At 31.9% G+C, this 14,798-nt stretch overlaps 1 protein-coding gene across 4 annotated transcripts in view; it reads right to left on the bottom strand.

The window, feature by feature from the left end:
• Positions 1-6,920, bottom strand: part of LOC149909274 (nose resistant to fluoxetine protein 6-like) — a 38,050-nt gene extending 31,130 nt beyond the window's left edge. For 3 of the 4 annotated variants that reach the window (XM_090118870.1, XM_090118878.1, XM_090118850.1), the window contains exon 1: positions 6,248-6,920. In XM_090118870.1, coding sequence (XP_089974996.1) covers positions 6,248-6,833 — 586 coding nt within the window. In that variant the 5' untranslated portion in view covers positions 6,834-6,920. The remainder of the gene's footprint in view (positions 1-6,247) is intronic. The other variant, XM_090118860.1, reaches the window with a different exon arrangement.
• Between the last annotated feature and the right edge of the window lie 7,878 nt (positions 6,921-14,798).

Below are 14,798 nucleotides of genomic sequence, written 5' to 3' on the forward strand. Positions count from 1 at the left end.
TGACACGTGTACTCGGCACACACGCTCTTTTTTGTTTATTGATATTTTAACTGCGAAATCGCTTGTTACCACAGAAACACTCCATAAATAACTATATATGAATACTTCAAACGATTTGCCAATTATGTTAATCTTATGCCATCTTGTTAAAAATAAATATCACAGATCAAATACGCTCTATTTGATCGGTAAATAGTTGTTCATGAAAGAATGTGCCGAGGTCGTTTTATAAAACATATTTATGAATAGGTGTGATAATTTACACCTTGGTTTATGGTGCTCTTTGTTTTTTTTTTATTTATCTGTGTTGCGAAGCATCGATAATGACGTTCCTTTATGAGGGAATAACATCAATAATACGCACTTATTTTTCATATTATCTTCCATTTAATACAATATATGTACTTATTTGGCATGTTTAATAAGGGATAGCTAAAGAAAATTATATGTTGCCTGACAAAAGAAAAACCAAGCAAACAAAAAAACATATTAACTCTATATTCAATAGTAAAACTGAGCGAGAGCTATTCACATTTTCTACTTTACTATACAACTAAAGTTAAAATACAGTAACATTTATCATCATTCAAGTCTGTTGCAAACAACAACACGATACGGTTGAATATTGTAATAGAAAATGAATGCAACAAAAAGCTCTAAGCTCTAGTTTCATGTAGACCACGGCCAGCCATCTTAAATTGCAATATTAATAAGCTGTATTGCAATCCTAGAAATTACATAGACCAGATACAATAGGTACATAATAACTATTAATCTATATTGTGCAGTGTTCACTAAAGTTACCGGCTAACCGCTTATCGAATTATGATTAGAAACAGTTTCATTGGTAATCATTATTCGGACTACTAAGTGATCGGCCTTGTTTGTCCCACAAAAAACTTTTAAGCTTTTGCCTAGCTTTTATCTCAGACTTTGAGCGCGGCGACCGAATGCAAAAATTCCGTAAAGAAAAAACCTAACACCCCCACTCCAACCGGCACAGCGATGCGATGCTATGCAATAGCTTTACCGCGGCAGTCCTCGAGTGCCACAAGTATTTTTTTTTATTAATAAATAAGCTCTTTTGCTACTAATTTATCTATTATACCTACCACACTAATATTATAAAATAAATATGCAAATATTCGAATTATAAAACAATCTGAAACCAAGAAACGACCTGACCTGAATTTTTTCGCAAAACATTACATAACAGCTGTTTAGATAATAGATATAGAAACTAACTGACATAATGAGAGCTATTGGATATTTAAGAAAAATATTTAAATCGATATGCCAATTAAAACCACGATTCTAATTAAATATTTAATAAAATTAAGATTGTTAAGTGAATCTATATTAATTTATGTAATGTTCTTTGTTTCGTGTTTTATAATTTGATAAGTATTTATTGATAATCTTCTTTATATATAAAAATGAATCGCAAAATGTGTTGGTAAGCGCATAACTCGAGAACGGCTGAACCGATTTCGATAATTCTTTTTTTATTATATTCCTTGAAGTACGAGGATGGTTCTTATGTAGAGAAAACGTAAACATGTACCACGGGCGAAGCCGGGGCGGACCGCTAGTAGGTATGAAATATAAATGAAAATAAACATTTGATTTCAATTAAATAGTTAAAATTAATTTAGTATTATAGTTCTGAATAATGTAAAAGGCGTCCTCAAAATACTTGAATCTGTTGAAATCGTTTTAAATAGTAGTGAAAAAATGTAATGCAATATCAAAGTTTTACATTTTTTATTTTTGTATTTCTCAAGTAATATAAACTTATAGTCTACTTGATAAGTTGAAAATGGCGTAAACTAGAGATAAGGCTCTTAAAAATACGTGCGATAGCTCATTTGATTCGGAATGACGTCTAGAAAAATGTATCGGAAATGTTTATTAGCACACAAAAAATTGCAAAAGTTATAGGCAAATTAAGTTTCAAAAAAGTAGGTATTTCGTTTATTGTTAATAACTCCGAAATTATTAACATTTCAGAAATTTTGAAATAAGATTCTTAAAGAGGAGGAAATTTCCAAAGAAAATCTCCCGACTCCCGGAATTCTATCTCCATTATTTATAATTTTAATTTAACGCTGAAAATAGCCCTCCGCGCGGCATTTTTAGTTAGCGCGCGCGGCTTCAAAACCGAGCACGTCACACTAATTATTTTTTTTAAGGTATTAAATATTAATTTAAAAATTTAAAAAAATTATGGTGTATTCCGAACACTTCAAAGAATTTGCTCCCGTTGGAAATTTTACTTAAAGTTAATTTTTCAACAAATTAGACAAATGTTAACTAACGAAATTTTTTTGAACTTCCGTCCTTATTGCACATTAAAAAAAATGTTTAAATAATTGTCGGTAAAATTTTTCACTTAGTGGAGCCCTTCATATAAATATCCTTAACAAGATCGCGCCATAAAAGTTTAAAAAATGTTAATACTTTGTTTATAATAATTTTTTCAAGTTAACAAAAAACTAGAAATTTCTAGTTTTTTGTTCAAATTACTTAAGGTAACGGCACCAGTCGTGGACAAGCATCCAGTAATGGACAAAATAAATATTAAATTTAAATATTAAGACCAAAATTAACGTTATATAATTTGGCAATACTTAAAATAAAAGTTTGGTTCATAAGCTATCAAAATACGACATTTCATCTTATTCGGCCAAAACGTTTGAAGATGGCAGAACGTTATGTTTAGTTGCTGCGACTCGTTTCGAAGAAATCCGTTTTTACTAAGAAAATCCTTAAGGAAGTGAGGATACAATTTTGGTTATAAGAATTTTTGTATAAATGTCAGCAAAATTTGATATTACTTTTATTTATAGTAGTTAAGTGTACGAAATATTACACGATTTAGTATCATGATAGGTTATGTTGTTTAAATAAAATTCATCAGTGTCCATAACTGGATTTAATTCTATGGATATATCCATTTATGGACATATGTCGAAAATAAACTTTTTTTAAAGGTATTAATTACATGCGCTTTTCTGTATTGTCTTTTCTTTCTGATTAATAATATACCTATCACGACCATTTCAAACAAAGGGTTCCAATATTGAACAACAATTGTCCATGACTGGATTTGCTTTGGTTCCTATAATGGACATTGATATTTTTTGTTAAAATTACACTAATGGGTCCAACAACATAATATCTATCTAAACATGAAGAATATATTTTAGAACAATGGGTCATTAAGTATGTGCTGTGCGACTCGTTCTCGGCTTCATTCTCTATCACTGCGTAGAAAAGTCGCATACTTATGCGTATTGTAACGCATCTATCATAGAGAGTTCTCTGATGAACTGTTTGGATCGTTGTCTGCTGCTAAATTTCACCACCATATAGCACACACGCTTAAAATTCATCCACACCATCTTGACAACAGTTTAAAAAAAGCTTTTTGCCTCGTGCTACAATTTGGGATCCATATCGATGGACCGATCAGATTAAGGCTGCTGGCGGATTCAGATTGGCGATTCACTTCACGAGTGTAGCGGAATGCCAGGAAACAGAGAGATATGGCGGAACATCGTAAAGCGGGTAACATCTACCCCCCTAGAGTGATATGACGAAGAAGAAGAAGTCCCAAAATGGATGGAATGGCAGTACTTTTTTTAGTTATATTTTTCATCCCTGACTTATTGAGAAAAAAAACCATATTGGTGTTTCTTAACGGACATAACTCGTATTTAACGATGCATTTGTCCAATTTTTGCATAGAAAATGGAAATTAAGACTGTTTTAAATATTATAAGTATGCAAAATAATTAATAAGTACTATATTTTATAAATACATCCCCGATTTATTGTATTCCAATCATCATTTTCAAGATTCTATTGATAACTATAAGTCTTCTCCAAGTGTAAATAACTGGAGAAACAACATTAGGTACAGTCCATAAATGGGTGTTCATAACTGGATGTTGTCCAAAACTGGGTGTCCATCATTAGATTTTTCACTGTCCAACACTGGTGCAAAAAAGTGGTTTTTTAATTTATAAATAACTTCATTATTAATTATGCATTGTAATCTTTTTTCTAACATTGGTTACGTTAAACTAACATTGAACTAAAGGTATAACTAAACAATATCCAATAAAGTTAAAAAACTTACGAGAAATTTGCAAAAAACTTCAATTTTTTCCTTAATCTGTACAAGACTGGTGCCGTTACGTTAACTTGAAAAAATTATTATAAACAAAGTAATAAAATTTTTTAAACTTTTATGGCGCGATCTTGTTAAGGATATTTATATGAAGGTCTCCACGAAGTGAAAAATTTTACCGACAATTATTTAAACATTTTTTTTAATGTGCAATAAGGACGGAAGTTCAAAAAAATTTCGTTAGTTAACATTTGTCTAATTTGTTGAAAAATTAACTTTAAGTAAAATTTCCAACGGGAGCAAATTCTTTGAAGTGTTCGGAATACACCATAATTTTTTTTAATTTTTAAATTAATATTTAATACCTTAAAAAAAATAATTAGTGTGACGTGCTCGGTTTTGAAGCCGCGCGCGCTAACTAAAAATGCCGCGCGGAGGGCTATTTTCAGCGTTAAATTAAAATTATAAATAATGGAGATAGAATTCCGGGAGTCGGGAGATTTTCGTTGGAAATTTCCTCCTCTTTAAGAATCTTTTTTCAAAATTTCTGAAATGTTAATAATTTCGGAGTTATTAACAATAAACGAAATACCTACTTTTTTGAAACTTAATTTGCCTATAACTTTTGCAATTTTTTGTGTGCTAATAAACATTTCCGATACATTTTTCTAGACGTCATTCCGAATCAAATGAGCTATCGCACGTATTTTTAAGAGCCTTATCTCTAGTTTACGCCATTTTCAACTTATCAAGTAGACTATTACTCCACCTTGAAATAAAGATGTAATAAATAAAACATGTCTGTAGATTTACTTTTATTATATTTTTAATTAAAATAATTTTGAAATTAGATGTATTTTAGCTGAAACGTGATAACCACGTCTTTTATCTTTAAAATATTATTTTCATGTATAATTTTTAAAATTTAAACTAAAGTTATAGTAATATCTATTCTTATCAAGGTTTTCAAGGTCTTAATTAATTTCATAATAAGATAAACTCTGTGTCCTGTAATTGATCACTATAAAATTATGTACATACAATGCTATATTCAATTTTCTTTTCATAAAATCTAATAACCTAGGTTTTTAAGTATTAATAATCAGCAAGAATTTGTAGATACAAAATAGCTTTTGAAAGAAGCAGCCTAGTTGAGAAAATAACGATAGAATCGAGGTTAATAGGAATGAAGCTAAGGTATAATATTTATTTGGTTCTAAAGTTTTAACAATACATTTATGTTTTTGAATTATTTTGTCGGATAAAAATTCAAAGACAGGATAATTCTTATCGTGAAAATACAATTTGTATAAAATATAGATACTTAGGAAAAATGTTTGCACGGTCGTCGTAAACATGCAAGTTACAAAGCTTTCTGACGAAAGCTTTTTCATATATTGCGATAATATTAATAGAATTAAGTGTTAATGTGTTTTAAAAATAATTCCAATAACGTACTACTATTTTACCGTATCCAAATTACGTAGAGTATATTTTATAATTTTTTATTCATCACGAGCTTCGTAAAAACCTCGCTCGCGTCCTGTAGGAAATAAAACGGATAAAAAACGTATTTGAACAGCCGCGGGGTAGAAAGCTACAACAAGGTTAATGTGGATGGCGTTATGCAACACGTATTACGGAAGAGCCGTGAAAGGCATTATGTCATAAACGAGAATTAACGATCTTCGAACGGAACGTAATCTCGGTAATGTTTAATTTTGAGCGGGTATGTTGTTTTACGTTGAAATAACGGTATTGGGTAAGCGTTTGAAAGGTCTCGCTTGATGGAACTGGACTGGGTAATGTTTGGAAGTGGAGCTTTTGGAACCAAAGTAGGTGTCAATATTGATTTCAATATACCTATATTTTTGTTTAATATAAAGTGCATAATAAATTATATTGTATTATATTTTCGAAAGACATTGTATTAAGTATATTCATCTTGTTATTAGATACTAAGTGTGCAAAAAAAAACAAATTTATTGAATTTAAATTCCTAATTTAAAATATACACGCATAAAATTTATATAAATATTTGAAAGTTTGGCTTTCAACTGTAAAATTGTAATAAGCATAAACTGTAGTTTATTAAATTCTAAATACACTTACTTTTCAACGCCCAAAGGGTCCTGTCCTTTAATCCTTCGACATACTCCTGCAGATCGTCCCGGCACTGCCCCCGCACGGTGTCCCGCAGGGTACCCCACTGGGCCACGAGTATCTCCCCGTCTATGATCCGGAGCATACTCTCCAATCCTACGAGATCCGTGTCGTTCGAAATCTCCAACTTCATTGGTATTCTGGTCTCATTCTTGGGCCTAATCGGCTCACTTTTATCTTTCGGAATTAGCGTCGTTTTCTCCGCTTTAATTGTTTTAATATGCTGCACATTGTGCGACTTCTCCGTGCTCGATGTCGTTCGACTTTCCTTCTCGAATCCTTCGCTGAAGCTCAATCCGTCTTCATCGGCAAACAGATCGAATGAATCCTCTTTGACTTTTTCGTTTCGACTCGAATTAGGGTTGACGGAGCCGATGAGGTCGTCCTCCAGGCCGTCGGACGCTTTCTTGATATTCTGGAAAGCGTCTATCAGAGCGCTCCGTAGTTTCTCTTCGCGGGCACTTCCTTTGTCGTTTGCTTCGTTACAGAAAACGCAGGCTGCACTCAGAACTAGTACGATCACTAAACGAGACATAGTGAGGCTTATACGCACATGTTATTCGGACGCGGGTTAATGGTGCGCGCGCGACGGCATAGTCTTGCTGACTGGCGGCGTGGAGACGAAAATGTGGGCAGTGACATAAGAGTTACGGCGGTACACTTTCACTGTCCGCGGCCATCCTTGCAGGGCCGCTGATGCTCCACTTGTCTCTAACACGTGGCCTGTCGAAAGTTAAGATGCTTAGCGTCCTTATTTGACGCTCATTGTGGTTGCGTTGATTGAATATTATGACTTGATTAGTGTTGGTTAGTGATATTATGAATGGGTATTGTTATTGTTTTTTGAGCTTATATATAAATTTTTTTAAACCAATTGAAAGGTGTGTTAATTATTTGATTTTTGTAGTTTGGTGTTAAATGTACAAGAATATAATATTTATCTAACAATTATATCTAAGTAACTTGCTAGGTGCGTTATTTATGTGAAGGCATCATACTTCGAAATATAGTTGCTCTCCTAATTATTTAAGTATGTAAGAAAGTTATGTATTCAAGCTTTCATAATAAAGCTTTTTTAAGATTTGAACTTGATATATTATTCTGTAAAACAAAATATATTATTTGGTTTAAAATTGCTATAAATGCTATGTCATGTTAGCTAAATTTAAAACGACTTAAATTTTGCATTAATGTCAAACATTCTTAATTTTTGTATTTTATTTTGTCTCAAAGGTATCTGTTACGATTTCATGACACGGATGTTGCGTTGAGCTTAAACAAGCAATTACTTAATATTCGCAGATTCGAATCGCGGTCAAAAAGCCAGTTATTTGAATATATTTCTTTGTTATAATTTCCTGAATTTTTTATTTTTATTTAACTATAGGGAATTAGGAAAAAAAATTTAAAATTATTTTTCAACCAGGCTGTATTATTTTTAATGAAATTTTTGAATATGTATCCTAAATTTTTAAGTTGTATCACTTCTATTATTTTCTGTTTGAATCTAATTTATGTATTTAATTACATTTTTAAGAATATTTCTAAAGGGTATAAAAAACATTGTGTGAAATATGAAATAATGAGACTAACTATAAGTTACTAGGATTTATAAAATATTTATGAGTTTTGTGTAGCTACATTTTTCAAAGGGAAAATAGCTCTGTTTTTCATAGCATTTCTCAACTGCCACAAGCTTTTTTCCTAACTTCGCACGTTACAGTTCAAACGAATAAGATATAGTCATCAAATTCCCACGTCGAGAGGTTTTCTTTAAAACAATGCATGGTGATTATGTATGCTTTTCCCAGGGTATGTAACATTCTATTTTATGAATTTTCTTAATCATTTTTTTCACGTAAACAATTAAACATTTAACCGCCTATTATATGTAGAAAATATTGCTATAAAGACATATTGTTTCGTGTTGTGCTGTGAATTAAAGACGGCAGATGATTTTATGTAATTTTGACATTTTATTAAAAGTAATTAATACATTGTATCTATTCATTACATTTGCTAAAAGTTGCTTTGATGGGTTTCATAAATAATTAATAGATTTTATTGCACGCCTCTTAAGCGAAGCGTTGAGGTGGGTACTACTGTCACTTCGCGCAAAACATCTGATTTTTCAAACTTAAAATGTCTTTATGTATCATACATTGCACTTGTAAGATAATACATACACACACATATTAAGAAAAAACACTATTTTTAACGTTCATGATATTTTTGATGTCATTTTTGTTATTTAAACTAGTTAAAAAACAGTTTAAAAAAGTTCTGTCTTGGACGTCCGTGTGTCTGTATGTGCGGATCCTTTTTCTTGTTAACACGATAGCGACCGAAATACTTTACTAATCGAGTCTTTTTTTTTCTCTTACGCTTGAGTATGCTCAGGAATAGAACCCTTTCATTTTTCAGGGTCTGATTCGATGTGGTTTAATTGTTATTAAATAAACAAAAATAATAATTAATAAATATTTATTAAAAAAAAATTATGAGGCGTGCACTTTTGGATTTTCCAAATTATTTATCTCTTTGTAGAAACTTTTCCTCAGCCGGTAATACCTAATTGTTATATAATGTGATTCAAAAGTGCTTCTTTAGGAGTCATTAGAAGTGACACTTGATGGCTGGTTGTTTATCTGAGGTTAAGTACATGGAAGCGCAGTCAACTTCTTGATGGGCTTAGCGCCTTGGCACTTCGCAATCAAACGGACTTTAGAAAGGTCTGTGATTGTGGCTTTAAAGGAAATAAGACCAATGATGACCAATGACCATATTGTATTCTATTAAAACGCTCCATTAATTGAATTAAGACAGACTATACAACTCACAATTTAATGGTCGTATGACCATTAATATGTATAGTTGACTTGTTGTGCTTCGCGGTTTTCCCCGTATTGTTCCGTTTCTATTGGTCTAAACGTGATGATATAAATCATAATATAGACCATCCCGATAAATGGGCTATCTAACACTGATTGATTTTTTCTTATTGGACCATAAGTTCCTAAGATAAGCGCGTTCAAGCAAACAAATAAACAAACTCTTCAGGTATCATATTAGTATAGGTGGGATAATCCAAGAAAACAATAAATGTATTGTATTTTCTTGTTTTATGATGCTATAGTAGGTATGTAATATTCTCACATTGGTGCTCCACAGAGCGCACCAAAGACCCCATTTCTTCGCCACTAAATGACAAGACGTTATATAACGTGTTTAATTACGTTATGTAATAATCATTGTCTGTGGTGCTATGACTTTCTTGTAACTTATACCACAGTTGACAGATATATACTACGTACATACAGTTAGGAAACTAAGCCCCCCCCCCATGAAATTATAAAGGAAATTATGATGTATAGCTATAGGGCTGTTACTTTTTGATATTTAACCGACTTGAAAAATCACGGAGAAGGTTATCAATTCGGCCTGTATATTTCTGTTTGCTTTTTTTCACAGTTGATTTTGTGGTAATTTGGAGATTAAAACCCATTAAAATACAAAAATGGTGTAGCCTAAATATGAATTTACAAGAAGAAACAATCCGAATTAATACAGCTTGTAAAAGTAAATACGTTTTTATCAGTGCTATATTTCGAAATCTAGTTTTGTTATGGACGCCGAACTCCGAAGGCTATTTAATGTACCTAAATTATTTATAATGCTTGATATTTGTATTATACATATATTCAATAATTATTTTAAACCAGAATTTACAATACTTGTATGTAGGTATACCTACTAAATTATTTTTAAAACGATAAATTAAATTAAATTAAAAACACAAAATATGCAAAAATAAATTAAAATTATTATTATACGAGCATAGAACCTCTACCTTTTTGTTTTAGGAAGAAAAAGAAAATAGTTTGACAGGCTTAGTGCTTGACAAAGTGGAGACGCCACGTATCGATAAAAATACAATAATTATAATATCTATCTTTTTCTTCCCTAATATTTACGTAATTATGCACATAAATTTAAACAAGATTTTTTTAAGGTTTCCTTTTTTTATATTTTCGTGCTCTTCTAGATTGCGTAAAAAATAGATGCGATCTTTAAACAGACTGGACTCCTAATAGGTACTATTTGTAGCTATCATTTTGATAGAAAATATGTCAACATAATATAAAACTCATACTGCCATATCTATAGAAATTAAAAAATAGTTTCTTTTTAACTTGTAGTCAGATATGGTATTTACAAATATATTTATTGAAAGGGCTACAAAGTGAAACAATCGATATTTATTTAATGTGAATTGACATCACTTTAAACTTTTTTCCATACTATATTCAAAATCTGTGGATGTGTCACCCGCTACTATCGATCCCCCTCAATACCCTTGTAAACACGCTTGATGGGGGGGGGGAGCCATTTCGAACATTTTGTATGAAGTTTCCTTACTGTATGTATCTGTATATTGTGCTTATACCGAGGAGTATCGGATTATTATGAAGGATATTGATTTCGATTTTAATATGCTCAGATCGGTATTAGTATGATATAATGATCGCAGATCTTTGTTTACATTTATGTTTTAAATGTTTTAAAGTAAATAACTCATAATACACTAGAATTTAGATGAATAAATTAAGCACTAAAAATGTGTGTAACCATTAATTAAAAGCACTAAGCACTGTACAATATGAAAGCATAGAGATTAACTTCAGATATAATGTAACGAACAACGCGTAAATAGTATGCATTAAAAGCTCTACAATATCTTGAAACATAGGGTTATAATTAAAGGTACTCGATTTAAATTCACAATAATAAATCATCTGAATCGCATTTACTTCTTTATTTGAGTTTACTATCAAAACGTGCTAGAAATGTAAGGAAACTAAATGAGTTATATTCTACCTATTTCATTACACTGTGTACTTAGTTCCTTGCTACCATTACATCGCTTTCACAAAATGCTCAATGATACATTGTGTTTTAGAGTACTATACCATTAATGTGAGGCAAACCTTTGCTTAGCAATTAGGGAAAACAATGATATCCCCTACTATATGTTCTGTAATACTCACATAACTTTCTCGAACAATATCACACGTACGATCTGTATTTAACAGCCGTGGGAATTATTTGTAACAGTTTAAATGGACATTTTAAGTTGGAAGTGTGGGTTTATGGTATCATTTGAGGAGAACTAATTGCAGATTTTGTGTGTAACATGATTTAAAATACATGTTATTTCTATATAACAGCATGATATAATTGGCGGAAATAAAGCTACAATCTATATGTTCCAATTGGTAAATAAACAATTATTTTATAATATGTTTTATAGTTAGGCTGGGCTGCGTTCATACCACCTGCTATAATAAGGTGTGTACACTATTTTACAATTTTCTGAAATATATTTAAAAAGACGTATAATGCTCACAGGGTAGGTATTTAGTATTACACAATAGAAACTGATTATCTTACACTAATGGTACTTACTAGTCACACCAGTTTTCCACAAATTTATTTTCAACTAGCTTCCGCCCCCGAATCCGTCCGCGCGGATGTCGGTCTTCGCGTGGATGGTTTATTTCTCCATTTTGAGTAACTCTGACAATAACATCTTATAAATATCTATTGGACCCAAATACGGCTAGGCTAATAATACCCAACGTGTGTTCGCGGTTCTACAGAACAACGTCTATGGATAAAACTGAAAAATTAAGATTATTTTTTTTCTACGTATTTTTTCAGGGTAAAAAGTATCCTATTTTACGCCCAGGATAATAAGGTATAATTATACCAAGTTTCATCGAAATCGAACCGTTAGTTTTCACGTGATGTCTTCACATACAGACAGACAGACAAAAATTTTTTTAATCAAATATTTGGGTTTGGTATCGATCCAGTAACACCCCCTGCTATTTATTTTTTCAATATTTTCATCAACTTGGCAATAGAGACCCTACAAGGCTGCTGATGCCTAAATGCCGTACGGCCTTATACCATAAAAATGCATCTGTTATGTGTATAAATATATTCAATGAAATTCCCAAATCTTTGAGGGAATTGCCATTTAATATTTTTAAAAAGCGTTTAAAAGCCTGGCTAATTGAAAAATGTTATTATGACTTAAAAGAATTTTTTCAAAAAATCAAAATATGACATAATATTATAATATTGTAATTACTTATTTATATAAATTAAATTGTATTTGTAGAAATGGACATTTAATAGTAAAAAGCGTAATAATTGACATATTGACATATATATTATATAATTGTAAGTGAAAAAGGGTACATAATAGTTGACATATATAATTATTATAAAAATGATATTTATGTATAATTGACATTCTCTTGTTAATTTTTGCATGCCAATCAATTGGCGATTTGTGCTGAACAATGAATTATGCAACATCTGTAAATCTACCACATTTCTTGCAAAATAAATAATTTCATTTCATTTCATTTCATTTCATTTCATTTCAATGTACAGAATTGACCCTTCTACAGATTTATTATATGTATAGACTACAGATTTATTATATGTATAGATACAAAACCTTCCTTATGTTAAAAATCGAGATATTTAAATATTTGATTTTCGAATCGAGTTCCACCAGTAAGGGCCGTTGCATACAAGGAAGCGTGTATTATCGATCGAGATTGCGTTGCAAGTTGCGTAAGGATCTCGTGTGACACTGCAGTGTGCACTCTACCGAATAGGGTCGGTGCCTTCCTGTTCCCGACTTACCTGGAAACCCTTTAGATATTACTCTTCTCTTTGAACTAAGATAAACAAGGGTTACCCATATGTATTAAAGTAGTACTAATACCAGTGTGAAAAAATTGGTTGTCTGCAAAGTCGGTTTACTAGCGATAGTTGAACGTGACAACGTCCGATTGTGCTTCTTTGTCGCTCGTTCCGCGGTCTCGCTTGCACTTCAAAAGCCTTACATGGAACGCCTCAGAGCGAGGTAACGCCGCATGAGTCATGTTTTTTCGTGCGTGCAGCCGGCTTTATCAAATTATAAGACGTTGTCACGTCAAAAATGTTAGAACTATATACTTAAGTCGTCAACCATCACTTTCCCAAACTGGAAATAATAATACTATAACACTGCTTTAAGACAACATGGTAAAGCATGGTTGCCTGGATGAGATTCCGCTGCTTTAGCAGTAGCACAGATAATAAATACCAAGCCGTAAGCGATGTGATCGCATGTTGCTTTTCTGATAGAGCCTACAATAGAGTTTTGATTTGATCTATCAGTGATTTAAATATCGCATTACATCTAAAGGTACCTATGTGTTATTCGTATTACAATGCGGATTTGTTGTGTGTATGTTTTTATTTGTTTCATCGCGATAAGTGCAGTGGCGGTGTGAGCGGCGTTAGAATGAGAAGGTCGAATTTTGAGCGTTGAGATCTTAATCTTGGATCTTCATAGCCTTAAAAGTCCTACTTTCATAAATAGTTAACTAAATATTTGGAACATTTCCTGTTAAGCTTAGCTAATTGTAAAACATTTGGTCATTGTTCAAACTTTTCAGGTTTTTAAAAACTTTTGTATGTCTCAGTAAGATTGCACTACAAGTTAGTTTTCTTTTCAAAATATAATCCTACGTGACGCTTGCCATGTCTTCGATGTGATTATACCTACTTGTTGCTGTACCTATGATGCGCATATCTCGAGAACATCTAATGGTTTTTTTTATAATATTCCTTGAAGAACGAGGATAGTTATCATGGAGAGAAAACGTATGTATGTACGACGGGCGAAATCGGGATGGACCGCTAGTATGTAATAAACACACAAATTGGCGGTACATACTTTACAAAAAAAACTAATTTTATCATCCAGCAGACAAAACTTATCTGAAAAGGTAAATGTCAAGTTTATGTGCAGGTTAACAGATTACAGTAAATATATACTTGTAATGAGACTGAGGATGTTTTTAATTGAGCAACTAAAGCACAATATATTTTTGGCAGTTCCTGTTGACCCCGTATGACCCTTGGTATTAAAGAGCTTTTGGTAACCTATACTTGTAGTATGTATTAAATATTTAATGGGCATAATAAATTTTGCACTCAATTGGAAGATTCAATGAGCAGAGATAATCATGTTAATCACTATGAAGGATACAGGAAAGGCAATATTTATCAACTAGTGCCCCGCGGTTTTACCCGCATTGCTCAGCTCCTGTTGGTCTTAATAGCGTGATGAGCCTATAACCTTTCTCGATAAATGAGCTATCTAACAACGCAGGAATTTTTAAAATCGAACTTCCTGAGATTAGTGCGTTCAAACAAACAAACAAACTGTTCAGCTTTATAATATTACAGTATAAATTAAAATAATAATATATCAACGAAATAGGAAAGCATACTTATGTACTTACTTGTACGATATACATGCAAACGCTTTTGAGACTAATTTTCGTTTTTAACTAGCTTTTTAGCTTTGTTTTCGACCACTCAGATGAGTTACTTCTGTTCCCTCGTCCCCGACGAGTACAATATGGAG

The sequence above is a fragment of the Colias eurytheme genome, chromosome 3 (genome assembly GCF_061535395.1).
Source record: "Colias eurytheme isolate Ceu_HAF_F1 chromosome 3, ilColEury1 Martin Lab GWU primary, whole genome shotgun sequence".
In the NCBI taxonomy this organism is placed as follows: Eukaryota; Metazoa; Arthropoda; class Insecta; order Lepidoptera; family Pieridae; genus Colias; species Colias eurytheme.